The sequence below is a fragment of the Amblyraja radiata genome, chromosome 17 (genome assembly GCF_010909765.2).
Source record: "Amblyraja radiata isolate CabotCenter1 chromosome 17, sAmbRad1.1.pri, whole genome shotgun sequence".
Classification (NCBI taxonomy): Eukaryota; Metazoa; Chordata; class Chondrichthyes; order Rajiformes; family Rajidae; genus Amblyraja; species Amblyraja radiata.
The window spans coordinates 28,114,199-28,139,233 of record NC_045972.1 but is presented as its reverse complement, the minus strand read 5'-3'; the positions used below and the strand labels follow the sequence as shown (position 1 = coordinate 28,139,233).

Below are 25,035 nucleotides of genomic sequence, written 5' to 3'. Positions count from 1 at the left end.
AGATTATGACAACTTTTATATTTAATGTGACTAACCATTAAAGCTCGTACATTTTTTTGCTGTAGAGGGAGCCAGTGGATTGAAAGTTTTATGTTATGGCTATGTTCTTAAACGATCATCACCATTAAAGACCTGCAAACCAGTAGTGGGTCTGAGCATCTCGAAGTATGAATCAATGTACTTGTCCATGATTGAATGTTCATGTGCTAATTTGTATGCATGACTTGTGGCCTAGAATACAACCATGGTGTATGGAGAGAGGAAATTGTACTGGGTCCGAATGCAGTGTGATTGGAATCCGGGGCATGTGTAATAATGAAGCATGACTGATTTCAGAGCTAGACATTCCAGTCGTACAGCATGGAAACAGGCCCTTCAGACCACCATGTCCGTGTCAACCAACAAGAGTTCATATGGATCTCATCAAAATGTTGCCTTCAGTGAAGGGCAGGAATGTGCTTGTCTTCCCTAAAGCAAGAGAGTGAGTGGTGACCTGATAAGGTAGATAGCCATTTCGCCACCTCCAACGGGATCCCACCACTGGCCACATCTTCCCCTTTCGGCTTTCCTCAGAGACCTCTCCCACCGTAACTCCTTGATTAATTCGTCCCTTCCCACCCAAACCACCCCCTCCTGGCACATTCCCTTGCAACCACAGGGAATGCTACACTTGTCACTTTACCTCCCGCCTTGACTCCATCCAAGGACCCAAGCAGTCTTTCCAGGTGCGGCAAAAGTTCACCTGCACCTCCTCCAACCTCATCTATTGAATCCGTTGCTCTAGGTGTCAGCAGCTCTACACCGGTGAGACCAAACGTAGGCTTGGCGATCACTTCGCCCAACACCTCCGCTCGGTTCGCAATAACCAACCTGATCCCCCGGTGGCTCAGCACTTCAACTCCCCCTCCCATTCCGAATCCGACCTTTCTGTCCCGGGCCTCCTTCATAGCCAGAGTGAGGCCCACCGTAAATTGGAGGAGCAGCGCCTGATATTTCGCTTGGGTAGTTTACACCCCAGCGGTATGAACATTGACTTCTCCAATTTTAGGTAGTCCCTGCTTTCTCCTTTTTCCCCCTCCCCTTCCCAGCTCTCCCACAGCACACTGTCTCCACCTCTTCCTTTCTTCTTCCCGCCTCCCCACCCCCACATAAGTCTGAAGAAGGGTCTCGACCCAAAACATTGCCTATTTCCTTCACTCCATAGATGCTGCCTCACCCGCTGAGTTTCTCCAGCATTTTTGTCTACCAGGTAGATAGCCAGAGTGTTCCCACAGTTGGAGTGTCTAAAACAAGAGGGCATACGTTTAAGTTGAGAGGGAAGAGATTTAAAGGGGACATGTGGGGTACATTTTTCTCAGTTTATATTGCAACTGCCAACCTCTCACCATTTAAACTATTTTTATCCTTCTGCCGACTTAATGCCCTTCCCACAATTTGCTAATCCACATCTTTTTGTATCAGGTGAGACTGAATGAAGCTCCCACTTCATTTTCCCATCAGTTATTCCAAGGACATGGGTTAGACACATATTACAGCTCCCTCTGTACTGTCCATCAATAATTTCACATGGTTTGGGGTAATAATTTTTAGAAAGTCAGGTTGGATTTTGCATTTGCTGATTAGAATGAACAAGTACACATCTTTAATAGCCAGGCACCTGTGAAGTGTGTAAATCATGCAATAGTTTACGAGAAAAAAGCCTTTCCTTGCAACACAATTTTGGAATTAAACCGAATTACGGGTTGGGTGATGGGTGGGGAGAGATATGAAGCAGGTATATCATCACTTTTTGTTTTTCTTTCTGTTTTTGTCTTTTTATTTCTTTACTATTTTCTCATTTATTTTACTTACCAACTTGGTAATCTAGGGGTTCTATTCTTGCACATTCACTTTCTCTTTCACTTTCTCTCTCTCTCTTGCTTTTACTCTCTTTTTCTTTTTCAGCTTAGCTAAAAATTAAAATTGAAGCTGTACAATAAATGTATTATGTCATATGCTGCGGTTTAAACTTTTGTACACTACTTTAATAAAAATAAAATAAATTAAAAAAAAACTTCGTATCTGCACTGTCATTGCCGCTTTGACCTCAGACACGTCAATTAGAAACAATTACATCTAATTGCAATTATTTCTTGCTGGACCTTAATGACTAGTTTGATTGATGAATAGACGGGTTTTGATTACATTATTTCTCATTAAATTTAGGTTTATTAGTGTGACGTGTACCAAAGTACAGTAACAAGCTTTTGTTTGCATGTTATCGATTCAAATTAGATAATGATATACATGAGTACAATCAAGCCAAATGCAAATACAAAAGATGAAGCAAAGAGAAAAATACCAGAGTGCAGAATAGTTTCTCAGCATTGCAGTGTAACAGTTTCAAAGAGAAAGTCCATTGTCCACAACGTGGTAGTTTGAAAATCAGGACTTTGTTGTATTTCGCCGATTTCGTTGAATGGATTTACAATGATAATAAAGTGTATTATTATTATTATTATTAACTTAGGGGACACTTTCAGAAGTCTGGTAACATTCTGGAAGAAGCTGTTCCTGAGTCTGGTGGTGCGCATTTAAGCTTCTGTACCTTATGCCGGACAGGAACAGGGAGAAGGAGGACTGACTGGGCTTGGACAGGTCTTTGATTATCTTGGCTGCATTATCAGCAAGAAGTGGAAATGTAGTCAGCGGTTGACGACAGGCCACGTGGGAGTCTGAGGACATATCGCTGGGTATAGTGGATCTGGCGTGGGGGAACCGCCGGGAGGAGGGTGGGGAAGAGAACAAAAGGAAGACCCGGTGAGGGGGAACAGCTGGGAGGAGGAAACAAAGAAGGGGCTGGCGTGGGAGGACTGCTGTGAGGGAGTGGGTGGGGGAGAACAAGGGTGGACATGGTGCGTGATACTTTGTAACTTTGTCAGCGCCCTTTATATGATGACTATTGCAAGCAAAGAATTTCACTGCAACGTCACATGTGACAATAAACAATTCGATTCAAAGCATGTCTGAGAACACATCCTTGTGGGACATTCCAATGAAGAGCATGGAATCATTCGTTGTAATACTTCATTACTGTTGGAAAGGGTGCTGGCAACGTTACTCCTGTTGGGAAATGAGGCTGAGAGGGTGTTTTAAATATTAGTGGGGAAGCACCTTGCGACGGGTGGCCAAAGTTCCATGTTGATGGTATTTGCATCTTCCACCGTGCATGGCTTTCTAATTGGTAGCAATGTGGAAGATGTTAATGACGATCCTCAGTGATGTGATTCAGTGGATCATGCAAATGGTACATACCCAAATCTCAGTTCATGGAAGGTGAAGGAAACATGTGTTTATCATGGTGCATCCGCTCCTGCAGTATACACAGTCTCCAACCTGCCTATGTAGTCCTACTGTTTATGTGGCTGGTTTATGTTCTGGTTAGGTTTCTGACAAACCAAAGTGGTCACCTTAGAATTGTAATATCAGTGTAATATGTTATCCTCTAGCTCATTTGCCCTTCCATTGTGTTCTTTTTGTGTGGACAAGAAGTGCTGATGGGTTTTTAAATGGAGCCACATTGGTTTATTGTGATGTCCATGACAGTATCTTCTACTTATACATGGAATGGATCCATCAAGTAATGCATGTGATCTGTAGATAGTCGGAGCGAAAGGCCGTGGGTGTTACTTGGCTGTGATATAATTCAATGCTTATTTGAAGATGAAGAAAGAAGGTGAATTAAGAGAAAGCCAGGTGTTCCAGCTGTAGGAGCAGCTCCAGGGACAAATCAACTGGGATTCAAATGTTCAGAAATGTGTTCAGATCTTTCATTAATACAAGAAGGTTACTGTTGCACTTCCCCTGCACCCATTCGCACAGGTTGACTATCCTTACTGAACTTTTTCTTTTCTCTTCAGTAGAACAAATAGTTTCTTCATTGTGAAAACTATGAGTAATACAATAATTAGTGTTATTGATCCTAGGAACATGATTACATCCACAGAGTAATAAACGTACCATGGAAATTTGTAAGATTCAGAGCGTAATTGTGCTGCACCTTTGTGTCGGGCAGTGTACTCAATCCAGAAAATGGCTCTGTCCATTGGGGACTCTGGCTGATCCCTGTGGAGAAGAGAGAGTTTCTGCATGTTTTCTCGATAAGTGGAGTTATTTATGACTTCATTAAGTGCCCACACTAGATCTGATGACTGCAGAGATGCAACATTGACCACCTTTGCTGCTCCTCTAGTTTCAAGTTTGACCATATTATCAAACTGGTCATAAAACAATGGTAGGCCAACCACCGGCACCCCATGATAGATCGCTTCATACAGTCCATTGGTGCCACCATGGGAAATGAAGGCTCGAGTCTTGGCATGGCCCAGTAGGTCATTCTGAGGAATCCATTTTGCTATTAAGGTGTTATTTCCAGTATTGGGAGGGATGTCTCCATTGTGTCTCCAAATGACATTTTGCGGTATTTGGGCAAGGGCTTCAGCGATTTTCATAGTAAGATCCAATGATAAAGTGTCTATAAGAGTACCCAGTGACATCACAACAATACCATGCTCCCCAGAGCTGTCAACAAACATTTGTAGCTCTTCATCCAGTGGTTTCGGTGGTTGACATTGGAAACCTCCGATGTACACAAAGTTTGGCATCGTAGGTCGCGGAAATTCAAGTACAAAATCTATTCTAATTAACCACACATCTGCCTTTCGCAGAACCATATTGATGTTAGTATCTCTGCCGAGGTATTGCTGGCACAAATCGCCATACAATGGATTAATTACAAACTCAAAAACACCAAGCTGAAGGAAATGTTGTAGCACATTTTGAACTCGTTGATAAAAACTCATTTTATCTGTTAATTGTGATTTTAGAGCTGGGACATAGGAGGGTGGAGATGGGGCAGCAAAGAAATGAGCACCTTCAGCCGTCATCCATCGGACATTGTACACCAATGGGATGTTGAAATAATAAGCAAGCATTGGGCCTGCATAAAGAACTGGATCTGCAAGTATCAAGTCAAAGTTTGCATCTGCGATTTGTTTCAACAATGCCTTGTTCTCAAAAATTGAGCAAGTTAAACGCCTCAACCAAAGATGGGCTTCATGCATGAATACTGTTAACTGAAAATGAAGCCGGAGAAAGGTCCACAGTGGGATGTTAGGGTTGGAGATGGCTAATGAGTTTTGTACCAAAGTTTGTATGCCATCTGCCTCTTCCATCAACCCTTTACTTCCATGTACCTGGACTACCAGGGACTGATACAAATCTGGTTCCTTCTTGATATACCAGGATGTTGATGAATGAAGTACGGTAATGTTGTTTCCGTGGCGTCTCAGTTCTTTCACTAGAACCCTCATGTTGACCCAGTGACTCCCTTCAAATGGGACGACCAGTATGTTAGCTCCATAAGTAACTGAACACGAAAGAGTTACGATGATACCAAGAGCACATGTGACTAATAAGCTGGTGTTCCATCGATAAAATTCCATTTTGAATCAAATAGATGTATAAATCCTGTTTGGAAATTACATAAAATGATTAGGAAACAATATAAATTGGCAATTTAATCAGAAGGTCAAGTGCAGCAAGTGTATGCAAACATAGAAACTAGGTGCAGGAGGAGGCCATTTGGCCCTTCGAGCCTGCATGCCATTCATTGTGATCCTGGCTGATCATCCACAATGAGTAACCCGTGCCTGCCTTCTCCCCATATTCCTTGATTCCGTTAGCCCCTGGAGGTCTATCTAACTCTCTTTTAAATTCATCCAGTGAATTGGCAGAGAATTCCACAAATTCACAACTCTCGGGGTGAAAACTTTTTTTTCTCATCTCAGTTTTAAATGGTCTCCTCTTCATTCTTAGACTTTGGCCCCTGGTTCTGGATTCCCCCAACATTGGGAACATTTTTTCCTGCATCTAGCTTGTCCAGTCCTTTTATAATCTTATACGGTTCTATAAGATCCCCTCTCATCTTTCTAAATTCCAGTGAATACAAGCCCAGTCTTTCCAATCTTTCCTCATATGACAGTCCCACCATCCTGGGGATGAACCTCGTGAAACTAAGCTGCGCTGCCTCAATAGCAAGAATTTCCTTCCTCAAATTAGGAGTCCAAAACTGCACACAATACTCCAAACATGGTCTCACCAGGGCCCTGTACAACTGCAGAAGAACCTCTTTACTCCTATACTCAAATCCTCTCGTTATGAAGGCCAACATGCCAATAGCTTTCTTCATTGCCTGCTGTACCTGCATGTTTACATTCAGTGACTGGTGTACAAGGGCACCCAGGTCTCGTTGCACTTCCCTTTTTCCTAATCTGACACCATTGAGATAATAATCTGCCTCCTTGTGCTTGCCGCCAAAGTGGATAACCTCACATTTATCTACATTATACTGCATCTGCCATGCATCTGCCCACTCACTCAACCTGTCACCCTGCAACCTCCTAGCATCCTCTTCGCAGTTCACATTGCCACCCAGCTTTGTGTCATCTGCAAATTTGCGAGTGTTACTTTTAATTCCATCATCTAAATCATTAATATATATTGTAAATAGTTGCGGACCCAGCACCAAGCCTTGCGGCACTCCACTCGCCACTGTCTGCCATTCTGACAGGGACCCGTTTATTCCTACTCTTTGTTTCCTGTCTGCCAACCAACTCTCTATCCATGCTAGTACCCTACCCCCAATACCATGTGCTCTAATTTTTCCCACTAATCTCCTGTGTGGGACCTTATCAAAGGCTTTCTGAAAGTCCAGGTACACTACATCCACTGGCTCTCCTTCATCCATTTTACTTGTCACATCTTCAAAAAATTCCAGAAGAATAGTCTAGCAGGATTTCCCCTTCATAAATCCATGCTGACTTGGATCAATCCTTTTACTGCTATCCAAATGCGCCATTATTACTTCTTTAATAATTGACTCCAGCATCTTCCCCACCACCGATGTCAGGCTAACTGGTCTATAATTCCCCGTTTTCACTCTCGCTCCTTTCTTGAAAAGTGGGATAACATTAGCTACTCTCCAATCCACAGGAACTGATCCTGAATCTATAGAACATTGGAAAATGATCACCAATGCGTCCACGATTTCTAGAGCCACCTCCTTGAATACCCTGGGATGCAGACCATAAGGCCCTGGGAATTTATCAGCCTTCAGTCCCATCAGTCTACCCAATACTATTTCTCGCCTAATGCAAATTTCTTACAGTTCCTCTGTCTCCCTAGATCCTCTGTCCTCTAGTACATCTGGGAGATTGTTTGTGTCTCCCTCAATGAAGACTGAACCAAAGTACCTGTTCAACTCTTCTGCCATTTCCTTGTTCCCTATAATAAATTCACCTGTTTCTGCCTTCAAGGTACCCACTTTTGTCTTTACTAATCTTTTTCTCATAACATACCTAAAGAGGTTTTTACTATCCTTCTTTAAATTCTTGGCCAGCTTACCCTCGTACTTCATCTTTTCACCCCGTATTGCCCTTTTTGTTACCTTCTGTGTCCTTTGAAAGTTTCCCAATCCTCTGGCTTCCCGCTACTCTTTGCTATGTTATACAGCTTTTCTTTTAGTTTTATTCTATCCCTAACTTCCCTTGTCAGCCACGGTTGCCTCTTACTCCCCTTAGAATCTTTCTTCCTCTTTGGAATGAAATGATCATGCATCTTCTGGATTTTGCCCAGAAATTCCTGCCATTGCTGTTCCAGTCATTCCTGCTAGGATCCTTTTCCAGTCGACCTTGGCCAGCTCCTCTCTCATGCCTTCATAGTCCCCTTTGTTCAACTGCAACACTGACACTTCTGATTTAACCTTCTCCCTCTCCAATTTCAGATGAAAACTTATCATATTATGGTCACTGCCTCCTAGCGGTTCCTTTACTTTGAGTTCCCTTATTAAATCTGGTTCATTAGACAACACTAAATCCAGAATTACCTTCTCTCTGGTAGGCTCCAGTACAAGCTGCTCTCAGAATCCATCTCGGAGGCACTCAACAAACTCCCTTTCTTGTGGTCCAGAACCAACTTGATTTTCCCAGTCTACCTGCATATTAAAATCTCCCATAACCACAGTGGCATTACCTTTGTTACATGCCAATTTTAACTCCTGCTGCAACTTGCACCCTATATCCAGGCTACTGTTTGGGGGCCAGTAGATAACTCACATTAGTGTCTTCTTACCTTTACAATTCCTCAATTCTATCCACAGCGACTCTACATTATCAGTCCCTATGTCACCCCTCGCAAGGGACCGACGATATAGGGTCACCCGGAGGTTCCCTTCCAAGTGACACACCTTGCCTAACGCCTGAAGGACTGCAGCAGTTCATGGAAGTGGATCACCAGCTTCAAGAACAATGGGGTTGGACAACAAATGCTGGTCTTGACTCTGATACAGACTTCTATTAAAAAAAATAAACTGGCAGTTGAAATATATTTTTGCCTAGTCCTAGTTGCGATTTCTTCTGCCCAAATTTCCTATCACCACATTAGCTCCCAGAGTGACATTAAATGCTGATGATCAGTCAAATGCCATTAACAATGATCATTCTAGAAACTTCATTCAACAGTAGGGCGCCGTTCAGGCTAATCGCGGCTGGACCAGCTTTGTGCAAGAACAATCCAGTTATACATGTCCCCTGCAGTTTTACTGTCTCCTTCATGTACTCTGCGAATTTTAACTTAAAAGTTAGAATAAAGTCTGCTCCATGCTTCCTAGAACATAACTACTCACCGGAAAAAATGTATTCGTATCCTAGAGTTTGTTTGCCATCCACCTCAAATCAGAGTCCTCTGGTTCCTGATCCTTGCAGGAGTGGGAACAATGTCTTAGAACATAGAATAGTACAGCATAGAAACAGGTTCTTTAACCCAACTTTGCCTGTGCCAACTTTGTTAGTCCCTTTTAAACACCGGTATCAAATGACTAATCCTACTCCATTCTGAGAGAAACAATCCTCAAAAATCTGGTCTGCCCATACAGTTGAAGACTGGCACTAATCCAACAAATCTTTTCTGAACTCTTTCACTGGTCTTCAAATCATTCTCAAGCTCATGCCTGGCGATTCACCAAACTTTACTCCTAGTGCTTCCAGGATCTTAATAATGCGCTCAGAAATCTCCACAATCCCAAATGAATTCACGTACTGATCACTTGGATATAAATTATTTCCACATGAAGCCAGTTCCGATCGTTTGACCTGCAGAAAAAAAATGTTATGGGGAAAAAAGATTGGTACTGAAAAACCTGTTTCCATGTAACCTCTCTGCTGTAATCAGATCCTATACTCTTAAGAAATTAGTGCATCAGTTTCACTGAGGGAGACCATTAAAATTGACGTGATCACTTTTATTGACACCTGTGTAATGGTCGTCTCACAAAACGTACAACCTAAAGTATTTTTTACCTTGTAGTAACAATAGTAAACATAATTCTCCAGCTCTTATCTTCCTTTTCCCCATTAACACAACTGTTTTTACAATATGATTTTCTATAACGAGAGATTTCTTCGGAGAGCAACAATTGCATTATAGTAGAACTACCTATACGGTCCAGAACCCTTGAAGTTATTAGAATATAAACTAATTGTTTTACTCACTAGCAAGGCATAAACCAATAGCTACTGGAATTAATGTCAACACAATTGATTTTTTATGTTTTTGAAAGTTTGTTCATAAAGGAACAATGTCCGCATCAGTGCATATTGATAGATTTGATAACAATGCGACTAAAGCTGATTTAATGCGATTAGTCCTTTGCTCTCCGGACATGAAACTGTTGATGGATTGCAATCAGAAATATCAATCGTCTATTTCCCTCCACAGATGCTGCCTGTCCCGCTAAGTTCATCAAGTAGATTGAGTGTCAAGAGTGATTAATTGCCATAAGCACCAATAACAGAACAGATCTTACTTGCTGCAGCTTTTCAGGCAAATTATGCAACAATAAACATATAAATTAACATAAACAATAATGCATTAAAGTATCGGTTATATTAGGTAACTAGTGCAAAGGAAAGTACATAGTGCATTAAATATCACATCAGTTTATTGCTGACGTGGGATTGTGTGGTTCAAGTCCCTGATGGTTGCTGGGAAGAAGCTGCTCTTGAACTTGGAGGTCACAGTTCTCAAGCTCTCCGATAGTAGCTGTGAGATAGGAGAATGGCCAAGGCGGTGTGGATCATTGATGATATTAGCTGCCTATTGTGGGGAAGTCAGTACCTATGATGGACACATGAATAGAAAAGGTTTAGAGGGATATGGGCCAAACATGAGCAGATAGGACTAGTGTAGATGGGGCATCTAGGTGGGCTGAAGGACCTGTTTCTGTGCTGCATGCCATGTGAAAAACCTTATAGCATCCACTTAAGCCCAACTGCCCTCATCTACTTCAACAATTACCTTCCGTGTTCCACAAGGTCAGAAATGGGGCAGTTTATTGACGATCGCTTGAAGTTTGTCCAAAGACAGTTACTCGGCAAATGAAGAGAAGACAGCGAATTGCTCTGAGCCAGTGAATACCAGGTGTGGCGGTGAGCGCCACCCACTCCTCAATGCCGCGCCGGCGAGACACCACCCGAGTCCTTGACGCCACCGCGCGGACACATGAGAAGCCGTCCTTAGTGTTTCCCGCCTATCCGCGAGCCGAGCCGTCATGGCCACCGGTGCTCCCACGCTGTGGAGATTGTACCCGCCCATGGGGACTTGTTCACACCCTCTTCCCCAGCGGAGCCGGAGACTGAGGTCGGGTTAGGAGATAAAACATGCTGGCGAGCCGAAGTTGCGAGGAGAAGGGGGGACGTGGATGAGAGGACAAGGCTTTGTCAGGGTCAAAGTGTTTGTTGTGTGGTCAGTCATTACGCTGGAACTACGAAGGAGAACGGAGACACAAGAGGCTGCAGATACTGAAGGCTTAAGCAAAACACGCAATGCTGGTGGAGCTCAGCGTGTCGGAGCGTGTCGGAGAAGATAAATGTGTGGATGATCTTTTCGAGGTCATCAAACTGGAGGAATTGTTTTATTTTAGCTATCGTCCGAAGCTGGAAGAAGCTAGCTTTTACCACGGCATTGACTTGTTTGTCAAATTTCAATGCTGAGTCAAATATCACGCCAAGGTTTTTGACGTGAGATTTGAGTAATGGGGAAAGGCTTCCAAGGCTGCCTGCTATCATTTTGATTGAGTCCGAGGGGCCGAGAAGGATGACCTCAGACTTATTCTCGTTTAGTTGGAGGAAGTTCTGGGCCATCCAACACTTTATATCCTAGAGGCAATGGATAAGGTTAAGTAGATTTGATCGTTTTTTGGGCTTCAGGGGGAGATAGAGTTGTGTATCGTCTGCATAGCAATGGAAGGAAATGCATGCCTTTGAATGACTTGGCCTAATTGGAGCATATACAAGGAGAAAAGAATGGGGCCAAGGATGGAATCCCGCAGCAGAGGTGGGGAGGAGAAAGAGTTGCCTACGTTAGTAGAGAAACTCTTACCTTTGAGGTAGGAGATGAACCAGCTCAGGGCAGTGCCATCAATACCAACCCCGTACCGGAGTCGGTCAATTAGGATGGTGTGGTCGCTGAGGTCGAGAAGGAGCAGGAGTGCACAGTCTCCGGAGTCAACGGTGAGCAGTAGGTCATGTACCTTCAACAAGGCAGACTCTGTGCTGTGGTGGGCCCTGAAACCTGATTGGAAAGTTTCCAAGATTGCATTTTGGTGAAGTTAAGGCATAAGTAGACTTAAAATTACCTTTTCAAGGGCTTTTGAAAGGAAAGGGAGTTTTGAAATAGGTCTGTAGTTGATGTCTGATATGAATGAACTCAACCACTGAGCCTCCACAGCCCTCCAGAATACAAAATTTCCTTTCGCTGAAGAAATCTCTCCTTGCATTCAGCTTTATTTTCAGTTTCTGACCTCTGGCTTTAGACTCGACCAGTTAACATCATGTTAGTGAGATCACTTCTCGGTACCATGAAGGTGGTGACAGAGATAAATTAGGTGGTAAAAGTATTTAGCACAATTGCCCTCATTGGTCAGGGTATTGACTTCTGAAATTTTCAGTCATCCAAACTACAGCAATAAAACACCAGCCGAAATATCAACGGCTTCTTTGCCTTGTACGATTGAGTAAAGTGACAATGACGACAATTTTTATATTTAACGTGACCAACCATTAAAGCTCATACATTAATGCTGCAGAGGGAGCTAGCGGATTGATTATTATATGTTATAGATATGTTTTAAAACAGTGTACATCATTAAAGACCTGTGAAACAGTGGTGGCTCTGAGCATCTCTAGGCAGTCAGCTCTATGACTAAATGTTCATGTGCTAATTTGTATAGATGACGTGGTCTAGAATGCGACGAGGTGTATGGAGGGAGGGTATTGCGCTGGGTCCGGATGCAGTCAGACTGGAAATGGCCGTGTGATAATGAAACATGACTGATTTCAGAGCTATACATTCCAGTCAAACAGCATGGAAACAGGCCCTTCAGCCCAACATGTCCTTGCCAACCAATAAGCGTTCATATGGATCTCACCAGGATGTTGCTTGACATGAAGGGCTTGAATAATGGGGCAGGAACCGATCGGCTGGGCTTGTTTCCCCTAACGTAAGAGGCTGATGGATGATCTGATATATGAACGTATGCAAAGCACAGATAGGGTAGACAGCCAGTGTACTTCCCACGGTATGAGTGTCTAAAATTAGAAGGAACATGTTTAAGGTGAGAGGAAAGAGGTTTAAAGGGGATCTGGGCACATTTTTCACACATCATATTCCGACTGCCAATCTCTCACCTCTCAAGCTATTTTTATCCTTCTGCGGACGTTATGTATTTCCCACAACTTGCTAATCCACCTCTTTTTGTATTAGGTGAGACAGAATGAAGCTCACTCTGCACTTTCCCATCAATTATTCCAAAGGCACAGGTTACACACAGATTAAAGCGCACTCGATACTGTCTATCAACCCATTCACAGGGTATGGGGTAATAATTTAAAAAATATCAAGTCATGGATTTTGTATTTGCTGATTAATGAACAAGCACACATCTTTAATAGCCAATGACCTCTGAAATGTGTGAATCATGCAATCATTTACAAGAGAAAAGCCCTTCCACTGGTGAGTTGTGAGCTTGGTCCAGGAGAGGGAGCCATTGCATCAAATAACAGTCCCAGTGTTTTTGGTTGAGTCGCTGGTCAGTTGCCACTTCATATCTGCACTGCCACTGCCCCTTTAACTTCAGAGGATTCAATTAGAAATGATTACATCCAATTGCGATTATTTCTTGCTAGACTTCAATAACCTTTGATTAATCAACAAACTGGTTTTGATGACATACCTTCTCATTAGATTTGTTTATTAATGTGAACTACAAAGCACAGTAACAAGCTTTGGTTTGCATGCTATCGTATCAAATCAGGTAATACTATGCATGAGTATAATCAAGTCAAACGCAAATACAAAACATGACGCTGTATCAGACAGTGTACTCAATCCAGAAAATAGTCCTATTGGGGACTGGCTGATTCTTATGGAGAAGAGGGTTTCTGCATGTTTTCTTAATATGTATGATGTTGTTAAGTGCAGAATATAGTTTCTCAGCATTGTGGTGTAATAGTTTCAGAGAAAAAGTTCAATGTCTGCAACGTGGTAGTTTGGAATATCGGGACTACACCGTAAATTATGGAAGAACCCTTTTAGAAGTCTGATAACATTGGGAAATAGCTTTTTCTGAGTCTGAGAGAGCTAGATAGGGCTCTTAAAGATAGCGGAGTCAGGGGATATGGGGAGAAGGCAGGAATGGGGTACTGATTGGGGATGATCAGCCATTATCACATTGAATGGCGGTGCTGGCTCGAAGGGCCGACTCCTGCACCTACTGTCTATTGGTTGTGTGTATTTTCAAGCTTCTGTACGTCTGCTGGACAGGAACAGGGAGAAGGAGGAATTACTGGGCTTGGACACGTCTTTGATTTGGTTAGCTACATTCCTGAATCAGTGTGAGGTGTAGATGTAGTCAATGGTGAGGAGTCTGGTCTTTGTTGGACTGCGCTACCTCCACACATCTGTAATTTCTTGCGGTCTAGGGCAGAGCTGTTCCCAAGCCAACATGAAGCAACTTAACAGTATGCCCTCTACAGTGCATCTGTAGATGTTTGTAAGTCTTTGGAGACATGTATTTCCTTAGTCTCCTGAGGAAGACGAGGTGCTGGTGTGTTTTTTTGTGCGTAGCTTCAATGTGTTTGGCTCAGGATAGATCGTTGGTATTATTTGTCCTAGGATCTGGAAACTCTACCCATTTCCACTTTGGCACCATTGTTGTTGATTGGGCCATGGATCCCACCATGCTTCTTGAAATCTAATGCTAGTTCCTTCCTCTTGCTGACATTGAGTGAAGAGGATGCAGTCTGACAGCATGTCACTAAGCTCTCTATCTCCGTCCTGTGCCATAATTGTTCCAGATCTGACCCACCACAGTGGTGGCATCTGTAAACTTGTATTTGGAGTTGGTGCAAATTTAACCACACAATCATGAATGTATAGGGAGAATAGCATGACTGAGACACATCCTTATGGGACTTTACAACAAATGGGATGGAATCATTGGTTAAAATATACATTTACTGTTAAAGAGGATGCTGGCGACGTTACATCTATTGGGAAATGTGGTTGAGAGTGTTTTCAATATCAGTGGGGAAAGCACTTTGCAACGGGTGACCAGAATTCTAAAGTTCTAAGTTGGTGGTATTTGCATCTGCCTCTGTGCATGGCCTTCTAATTGGCAGCAGTGTGGAAGATGTTGTTGACGAACCTTGGCGATGTAATTCAGTGTTCATGCAGATGGTATATACCAAAATCTCAATTCACGAGTGGTGAAGGGAATGTGTGTTTAAGATGGTGGTTGAGTTGATGGTCAAGCAGACTGTTTTGCATTGGATCAAGTGGAATCCAGCTCCTGACTTGTTCTTCTCAGATGATGGGAAGTTTTTGAAGCTGAAGGCAAGTCCGTTCATGCAGGATACACGTGCTCCAAATGCCTGTGTAGTCCCACTATTTATGCAGCTGGTCTGGTTAGGTTTTTGTCAATCCAAAATGGTCACTTTAGAATTGTAATATCCGTGTGACATGTCATTCTCTTACTCATTCCCCTTCCTTTGTGTTATTTCTGCGTGGACAGGATGTGCTGATGGGCTAAAAATGGTGCCACATTGGGTAAATGTGATGTTTATGCCAGTATCTACAACTTTTGTGTGGAATGGATCCATCAGGTGGTGCACTTGTGATCTATAGAGCACTAGAGAGTCAGAGCGAAAGACAGTGGATGCTACTTGGCTATGAAAGAATTCAATATTTATTTGAAGATAAAGAAGGTGACTTCATAGAAAGCCAGGTGTTGCAGCTGTAAGACAAGTCAAATGGGATCCAAATGTTTAATCTTTAATGTGTTCAGATCTTTCATTAATACAAGAAGCTTACTGTTACACTTCCTCAGCACCCATTCCCACAGATTGACCAGTCTTACTGAACTTTTTCTTTTCTCTTCAGTAGAACAAACAGTTTCTTCATTGTGAAAACTATGAGTAATACAATAATCAGTGTTATTGTTCCTAGGAAAATTATTACATCCACAGAGTAATAAACGTACCATGGAAGTTTGTAAGATTCAGAGCGTAATTGTGCTGCACCTTTGTGTCGGGCAGTGTACTCAATCCAGAAAATGGCTCTTTCCATTGGGGTCTCTGGCTGATCCCTGTGGAGAAGAGAGAGGTTCTGCATGTTTTCTCGATAAGTGGAGTTATTTATGACTTCATTAAGTGCCCACATTAGATCTGATGACTGCAGAGATGCAACATTGACCACCTTTGCTGCTCCTCTGGTTTCAAGTCTGACCATATTATCAAACTGGTCATAAAACAATGGTAGGCCAACCACCGGCACCCCATGATAGATCGCTTCATACAGTCCATTGGTGCCACCATGAGAAATGAAGGCTCGAACTTGGCATGGCCTAGTAGGTCATTCTGAGGAATCCATTTTGCTATGAGGGTGTTATTTCCAGTATTGGGAGGAATGTCTCCATTGTGTTTCCAAATTACTTTTTGGGGTATTTGAGCAAGGGCTTCAGCGATTTTCATGGTACGATCCAATGATAATGTGTCTACAATAGTACCCAGTGACATCACAACAATACCATGCTCCCCAGAGCTGTCAACAAACGTTTGTAGCTCTTCATCCAGCGGTTTAGGTGGTTGACATTGGAAACCTCCGATATACACAAAGTTTGGCATCGTAGGTCTCGGAAACTCAAATACAAAGTCTATTCTAATTAACCACACATTTGGAGAACCATCTTGATGTCAATGTCTCTGCCAAGGTATTTCTGGCACAAATCGTCGTGCAAAGGATTAATCACAAACTTGGAAATACCAAACTGAAGGATATGTTGCAGGACATTATGAATTAGTTGATGAAAACTCATTTTGTCTGTTAATTGTGATCTTAAGGCTGGGACATAGGAGGGTGGAGATGGGGCTGCAAATAAATGAGCTTCTTCTGCAGTCATCCATCGAATATTGTACACCAATGGGATGTTGAAATAATAAGCAAGCATTGGGCCTGCATAAGCAACCGGATCTGCAAGTATCAAGTCAAAGTTTTCATCTGCAATTTGCTTCAACAATGCCTTATTCTCAAAAATTGAGATGGTGAAACGCCTCAACCAAAGATGGCCCTCATGCAAGAACATCGTTAGCTGAAACTGAAGCTGGAGAAAAGTCCACAGTGGGATGTTGGTATTGGAGATGGCCAATGAGTTTTCTATCAAAGTTTGTATGCCATCAGCATCTTCAATCACTCCTTTACTTCCATGTAGCTGGACCACCAGGGACTGATACAAATCTGGTTCCTTCTTAATATACCAGGATGTTGATGAATGAAGTACAGTAATATTGTGTTCATGGCGTCTCAGTTCTTTCACTAGAACCCTCATGTTGACCCAATGGCTCCCATCAAATGGGACGACCAGTATGTTAGCCCCATAAGTAACTGAACACGAAAGAGTTATGAAGATACCAAGAGCACACGTGACAAAAACGCTGGTGTTCCATTGAGAAAATCCCATTTTGAATCAAATAGATGTACAAAACCTGTTTGGAAATATAAAAGTCAAGGAATCAATATAAATTGGCAATTTAAGTAGGACGTGCAGGAAGTGTATGCAAACACCACCTGGAGGTTCCTCTCCGAGTCACACACCTTACCCAACACGTAAAGGACTGCAACTAATTTTCTTTCGTTTTTAGAGATACAGAGCAGAAATAGGCCCTTCAGCTCACCGTGTCCGCACCGACCAGCGATCCCCGCACATTAACACTATCCTACACAGACTAGGGACAATTTACACATACACCAAGCCAATTAACCTACATACCTGTACGTCTTTGGAGTGTGGGAGGAAACCGAAGATCTTGGAGAAAACATACGGTCACGGTGAGAACGTACAAACTCTGTACAGACATCCTCCGTAGTCGGGATCAAACCCGGGTCTCCGGCGCTGCAAGCACTGTAAGGCATGAATTCTACCGCTGAGCCACCGTGGCTGCCCTATCATAGAGGTGGTTCACCAGATTCAAGGACAATGCGGGATGGACAACAAATGCTGGCCTTGCTCTTGATGCAGACAGCTAATAAACTAATAATTCTAATATATTTCTCCGTAGTTCTACTCGCAATTTCCTCTGCTCAAATTTCATATCACCACATTAGCTCCCAGATTGACATTAAATGCCGACGATCAGTCAAATGTCATTAAACAAAGAGAAATTCTAGAGACTTCATACTACAGCAGGATGCCGTTCGGTTTATTGCAGCTGGGCCAGCTTTGTGTACGAGCAATCCAGTTAGATCTGACCCCTGCAGATTTACTGTCTCTCCTTCATGTACTCTGAGAATTTTTACTTAGAAGTTACAATTATGCCTGCTCCTTTTACCCTTTCAGGCTTCCCAGAGTCTAACTACTCACTGCATGACAACATTTGTATCCTTTATAGTTTTCTATTCACCTTAAATCAGAGTCCTCTAGTTAATGAACCTTGCAGCAGTGGGGAACAATGTTTTACTTCAGAACATAGACTAAACTTGACAGAACGTAGAATGGCCTAATTTTACTTAGGCCATTATAGAAATGATTTAATGATTTTCTATAAGGAGAGATTTCTTTGGAAAGTAACTATTGCATTATAGCAGAACAGGCTCTTCAGCCCACAATGCCAGTGCCGACTTTGTTAGTCCCTTTTCTGTATCAAATGACTTAATCCTTCTCCATACAGTTGAAGACCTAGCACTAATCCAACAAATCTTTTCTGCACTCTTTCAACTGCCTTGAAATCCTTTTCGAAATTGTGCCCAGTGAATCAGCAAACTTTACTCCTTGTGCTCCCAGGATCATCAACAATCCCAAACTGATTCACATTATCACAGAGATATCAACTATTTCCACATACAGATAGTTCTGTTAGTTTGGAAATTGACCAGGTGAAAAAAAAATTTGGGGGGAAAAAAATCAGAGTTAGAAGAAAAACCTGTTTCCCTGTAACCTACCCGCAGTAATCAGACACTAGTCCCTTAAGAGACTCTCAGTTTCACTGCGGGAGGCCATTAAAATTGACGTGATCACTTCTATTGCCACCTGTGCAATGATAATCTATTAAACAACACAACATACAACCTCACTATTTTTTTCTTGTAGTAACAAAAGTATACATCTATCTATCTATTATATAAAAGTCTGTGGCTGCCGCCTGCTGTCCGTCCGGCTGCCTTTCTGCCTTTTGATTCGTTCCATCGTGTGATGTCACAATGCCCAATGCTCGCAGATGTCCAATCGGAATGGATCCATTTACATGGACGGCTGCCGGCCACCTTTCTTCCTTTGATTCCCTGCAACTCCGAAACCAGACGCAGAATCGCCGACATCTTTTCCATTTCGGTAGAGATTTCACTTTTCTTTCTAAGTATCCGCTCCTTATTACATTTCTTCGTGTTTAAGTACACGTTTTTAATCAAATCCTTCTCCCCCCCCCCCCCCCCCAATATTTCAAAAATAAACTGGCTTCTCACCCATAGAAGCAGCCCCAGCCACAGCACCTGGTGAACGTTCCATCGTGTGATGTCACAATGCCCGATGCTCACAGATGTCCAATCGGAATGGATCCATTTACATATGCCTTTGCAGGAGCACCAGCCCATGGTGAACGTTCCATTGTGTGATGTCACAATGCCCAATGTTCACATATGTCCAATCGGAATGGATTCATTTACATATGCCTTTGCAGGAGCACCAGCACCTGGTGAACGTTCCATCGTGTGATGTCACAATGCCCAATGCTCAAAGACATTGTTGCCATAGAGGGAGTACAGAGAAGGTTCACCAGACTGATTCCTGGGATGTCAGGACTTTCATATGAAGAAAGACTGGATAGACTCGGCTTGTACTCGCTAGATTTTATAAGATTGAGGGAGGATCTTATAGAAACTCCTGATTACATTTTGTCATGTTTATGTACACATTTTTAATCAAATCCTTCTCCCCCACCAATATTTTTTTTTAAACTGGCTTCTCACCCATAGCAGCCCCAGCCCCAGCCCCTGGTGAACGTTCCATCGTGTGATGTCACAATGCCCGATGCTCACATATGTCCAATTGGAATGGATTCATTTACATATGCCTTTGCAGGAGCCCCAGCACCTGGTGAATGTTCCATCGTGTGATGTCACAATGCCCAATGCTCAAAGACATTGTTGCCATAGAGGGAGTACAGAGAAGGTTCACCAGACTGATTCGTGGGATGTCAGGACTTTCATATGAAGAAAGACTGGATAGACTCGGCTTGTACTCACCAGATTTTAGAAGATTGAGGGGGTATCTTATAGAAACTTACAAAATTCTTAAGGGGTTGGACAGGCTAGATGCAGGAAGATTGTTCCAGATGTTGGGGGAAGTCCAGAACAAGGGGTCACAGTTTAAAGATAAGGGGGAAATCCTTTAGGACAGAGATGAGAAAAACATTTTTCACACAGAGAGTGGTGAATCTCTGGAATTCTCTGCCACAGAAGGTAGTTGAGGCCAGTTCATTGGCTATATTTAAGAGGGAGTTAGATGTGGCCCTTGTGGCTAAAGGGAACAGGGAGTATGGAGAGAAGGCAGGTACAGGATACTGAGTTGGATGATCAGCCATGATCATATTGAATGGTGGTGCAGGCTCGAAGGGCCGAATGGCCTACTGCACTTAATTTCTGTTTCTGTTTCCCTCTCCTCACCCCTCTCCCTCTCCCACCCATCCCTCTCTCCCCCACCCCCTTCCCTCTCTACCCCACCCCCTTCCCTCTCTCCACCCGCCCCCTTCCTCCTACCCCTCTGTCCCTCTTCCATCACTCCCCCTACCCCTCTCCTCCTCCCTCCCCACTCTTCCACTTCTCCCCCTTTCCCCTCCCTCCCCACTCTTTCCCCCCTCCCTCCCCACTCTTTCCCCTCTCCCCCCACCCCTCCCTCCCTGTTCCCCTCCCTCCCCATCCCCCCCCCTCCCCCACATCTCTCTCCCCATCCCCCTCTCTCACCCCCTACCCCGCTCTCCTTTCCCTCCCAAATCTGTCCCGTTTCCTCCTCCTCCTCTCCCCTCCCTCCCCTCTTCTCACCCCCCCTCCCCCCACCTGTGTGTTTGGGGGGTGGTTAATGTGAGTGTGATGCCGCAGCCCCCCCCCCCGGCCGCAAACACCGTTGGGGAAACAGACCCAACGGGTCTGCACTTGGTCTAGTACCTATTTAAAAAGAAAATCTGCAGGAAATGATTTTCTATATATCAAGTTTGAAACCCTCTAGCCTTAACGACCTTTTCTCCATTAACACACCTGTTTTTATAATATGATTTTCTATAAGGAGAGATTTCTTTGGAAAGTAACTATTGCATTATAGCAGAACCACCTATACTGCCCAGGACCTAAGAAGCTCTTAGTTTTGAAGATGTAAATGTTTTGTTCACCAGCGAGGCACAAACCAATAGCTACTAGGCTAATTGCCAACACTATTGACTTTTAATGTTTTTGAAAGTTTGCTCATATTGGAACAATGTCCACGTCAGTTCTGTAGATTTGATAACTATGTGACTAATGCTGATTTCAGGCGATTAGTCCTCTGCTGAAAGGACATGAAACAGATGAAGGATTCCAATCAGAAATATCAACCATCCAGTTCCCTCCACAGATGCTGCCTGACCCGCTGAGTTCCTCTAGTAGATCAAGTGTCAAGCGTGATTAATTACCAAATGCACCAAGAACACAGATCTTAATTACTGCAGCTTTTCAGGCGCATTATCACAATAACAGAACAAATAAATATATAACTCATGGAATAAATTATCAGTTAGATTAGGTAACTAGTGCAAAGGAAAGTACATCCAATACCAAGTTCACAGTAGTTTATTGCCGAGTTAGAATTGTGCAATGCAGTTCAAGAGCCTGATGGTTGCTGGGAACAAGCTGTTCTTGAATCTGGAGGTCATAGTTCTCAGGCTCCTGTACATTCTTCCTGATAATAGCGATGAGATATGAGAATGACCATGGTAATGTGGATCTTTGATGATATTAGCTGCCTTTGTAAGGCAGCAACTGCTGTAAATCCCTTCAATGGCAGCGAAGTCTGCACGCAAGATGGACCATGCAGTGTCAACCGATTTCTGCACCTCCTTTGTTTTGTGTGCCACTTGCCGAACCAGACAGTGATGCAAATATGCCCTACACCATAGACACCTGTAGAAGTTTGATAGAAAATTTGGCAGACTGCCAAATCTCCAAAAACCTGAGGAAGTTGAAGCATGGATGAGCTTTCTTCATGACTGTCAATGTGCCCAGGGCACATCTTAAGAGATTTGCCAGCAGAGGGGAAAATGACTTTAATCCAAATTTAATTGGCCAAAATGTGATTTTGGCCCCATACGAACCGGCAGTGTTTTTCCTGCCGATATGGGTTTCAAATTCACCGCAACCGCAACTTTCCAATCGATCGCGTTCCACAAAAACCCACTCACAAGATGATTTAAATGCCCATTCATTTATGGGAATTAAACATTAAATTCCTTCCATTTGGCCTATAAATTCATGACAATGAGATTTAAAAATCATGTTATATTGTAAATTCTTGTGTGAATGTTATTTGGACACTTAGGCTATTTAAAAATGTTTACCTTTTCTTAAGAAATGGATAGATGTTTTGATCTCATAATTGAATTTTGTAATTAGCTACAATTAGGTAACTAGCTAATTATATGCTTTAATTTCAGGTCACCTAAGTAAGATTGTTTCATATTTGTTTCAGAATGCTTCAATCTATAATAACTGAAAATTTAATTCGGTTCTCTTAATTTTTAAGAAAGTTATGGGCTTTTGACTGTCCTCGATCACAGCTTTTGAGTTAAGTCAATGGAAAAGCAATAGGGTGATTTCACGAAAGGTCACTGGAGCGTAGATCCGCACCCACGTGACCGAAAATTTAAACTGGGGGACAAGCGTCACTTCCGGTACATGTTAGTGAATGGGAAAACACGCACTTTCACACCCGTTAAAAACATCGAAAACGGCCAGGTTTTGAGCTGCAATTTACTGAGCCAGTCAGGGTGACCGTGAGGCACAGCTACCTAAATTTACAGTATAAAAAAAAAAGATAGAAACTAAGGTAAATACAAGAGGGAGCTGAAGGGGCAAAATAAGCGGAAGTTGATAGCGGACATTTTTCGTGGAGATTTAAAGATCCAAAATATCGGGAATTATCGCGTTTGCTCGCTGCATTTCATCAAAAGTAAGGCATTATTGGCTTTGTTATCTTTATTCATTTGTTAGATGAAAAGTATTAAAAGTTAGAAATCCTTCAGTAAAATTGCAAAATCGCCCATGGTTCTCGGGTGGGTTTTAACATGCAAAATGAACACGCTTCTGAAGCTCCATTCACCATTTAAATAATCGTAAACTATCAATGTGTTTGGAAATCAATTTTACTGAGATGCAAGTTTACGATTATTTAAGTGGTAAATGGAGCTTCAGAAGCGTTTTCATTTTGCATGTTAAAACCCACCCGAGAACCATGGGCGATTTTGCAATTTTACTGACGGATTTCTAACTTTTAATACTGTTCATATAACAAATGAATAAAGATAAAAAGTCAATAATGCCACTTTTGATGAAATGCAGCGAGCAAACGCGATAATTCCCGATATTTTGGATCTTTAAATCTCCACGGCAAATGTCCGCTATCAACTTCCGCTTATTTTGCCCCTTCAGCTCCCTCTTGTATTTACCTTAGTTTCTATCTTTTTTTTTACTGTAAATTTAGGTAGCTGTGCCTCACAGTCACCCCGACTGGCTCAGTAAATTGCAGCTCAAAAACTGGCCGTTTTCGATGTTTTTAACGGGTGTGAAAGTGCGTGTTTTCCCATTCACTAACATGTACCGGAAGTGACGCTTGTCCCCCAGTTTAAATTTTCGGTCACGTGGGTGCGGATCTACGCTCCAGTGACCTTTCGTGAAATCACCCTCTAGTGAACAAGATACTAATATCAGAGTATGAAAATGGACATAACTTTTTTAATACTGAAGATATGAAAGTGAATTAGGTGTCAAATTAAACTTCTTGTTATGCTTTATCTGATGGGATAAATTGTAGACTAGAACTAGCTGCCTGAGGAAGTAGCTAACTCAGACACAACAATATTTAAGAGATACTTGGCCAGGTACATGGATAGGAAAGGGTTTAGTGGGATATGGGCCACACGTGGACAGATGGGACTACATTAGATTGGGCATCTAGGTCACAATTGGCAAGCTGGGCAGAAGGACCTGTTTCTGTGCTGCATGACCTGTGAAGAACCTGTGAAGCATGCTACTTATCTGTTTCACCAATTACCTTCCACCCACCACGGTCAGAAATGGGGAAGTTTGTTGACGTCCGCTTAAAGTTCCTGTCCCAAGACAGTTCCTCGGCAAATGACGAGAAGATGGCGAATTTCTCTGACCCAGCGGTCAACAGATTCAACTGTGGCGGTGAGCGAAGCCCCGCTCCTCACCAAAGATCTTTGCTCCACACTGCCGCCGAGACACCGCCTGACTACTTGACGACGCCGCCGAGACACCGCCTGACTCCTTGACGACGCCGCCGCCGCGCGGTCACGTGAGTGGCCGTCCTTATCAGTTTCCCGCCTCTTCGCGAGCCGAGCCGTTATGGCCGCCGCTGTGGAGATTGTGCCCGCCCGTGGAGACTTGTTCTCCCCCTCAGCGGAGCCGGAGACTGAGGTCGATTTCGTAGATAAAACGCGCTGGCGAGCCGAAGCGTGCTGGGTTCGACGTTATGAGGGGGAAGGAGGGACGTGGATGAGGCCACGTCGGGGTCAGAGAGTTTGTGGTGCGGTCAGTCAGTGCACTGGAATGAAGTCAGTCAGTGCACTGGAATGAGGTCAGTCAGTGCACTGGAATGAAGTCAGTCAGTGCACTGGAATGAGGTCAGTCAGTGCACTGGAATGAGGTCAGTCAGTGCACTGGAAAGGTCAGTCAGTGCACTGGAATGAGGTCAGTCAGTGCACTGGAATGAGGACGGGGAACGGAGACACAAGAGGCTGCAGATTCTGGAAGTTTCAACAAAACACGCAGTGCTGGAGGAGCTCAGCGGGTCAGGCAGCACCTGTGAGGAAATGGACAGACGACATTTCGGGTTGGGACCCATAGAAAATAGGTGCAGGAGGAGCCATTCGGCCCTTCGAACCAGCACTAGCCATTCATTTTGATCATGGCTGATCGTCCCCAATCAATGATTATAACACTCCATGCTTGTTCATTTGTTCCCATTGTTCCCCTGACATTCCAGCTCTGAATTATAAATATAGAAAGTAAGAAAGCTAAACACCCTATCTTACAAAAATCCACCAGAATGAGGATACCTACTATTTAAATGAAAATGTGTCCTGCATGAAGTACAGCAGTTCAAAGATTTAATCTTTTCATGCTGAG

At 43.2% G+C, this 25,035-nt stretch overlaps 2 protein-coding genes and 1 pseudogene across 3 annotated transcripts in view; all 3 read right to left on the bottom strand.

Annotated features, from left to right (window-relative positions):
* Window positions 1–24,074, bottom strand: part of LOC116982622 (UDP-glucuronosyltransferase 2C1-like) — a 76,170-nt gene extending 52,096 nt beyond the window's left edge. Inside the window, exons 1-2 of one of the 2 annotated variants that reach the window (XM_033035917.1) lie at window positions 23,950–24,074; window positions 3,877–3,928 (exon numbers count right to left, since the gene is read on the bottom strand). The gene's annotated coding sequence lies outside the window, so the exon portion shown is untranslated. Of the gene's footprint in view, window positions 1–3,876; window positions 3,929–8,722; window positions 8,758–23,949 lie in introns of those variants that run through there. The other variant, XM_033035919.1, reaches the window with a different exon arrangement.
* LOC116982979 (UDP-glucuronosyltransferase 2C1-like) lies at window positions 3,873–24,281 on the bottom strand. Its single transcript, XM_033036512.1, has 2 exons — window positions 23,939–24,281; window positions 3,873–5,508 (listed from the first exon to the last, which is right to left on the bottom strand). The coding sequence occupies exon 2, from the start codon at window positions 5,481–5,483 to the stop codon at window positions 3,873–3,875; it is 1,611 nt and encodes a 536-aa protein (XP_032892403.1). The 5' UTR covers window positions 5,484–5,508; window positions 23,939–24,281.
* LOC116982624 lies at window positions 13,329–17,456 on the bottom strand (annotated as a pseudogene).
* Window positions 24,282–25,035: the final 754 nt, after the last annotated feature.

Excerpts from the sequence above, each read along its gene's own strand:
- LOC116982979 (XM_033036512.1), bottom strand. The coding sequence starts at position 5,483 with ATGGAATTTTATCGATGGAACACCAGCTTATTAGTCACATGTGCTCTT.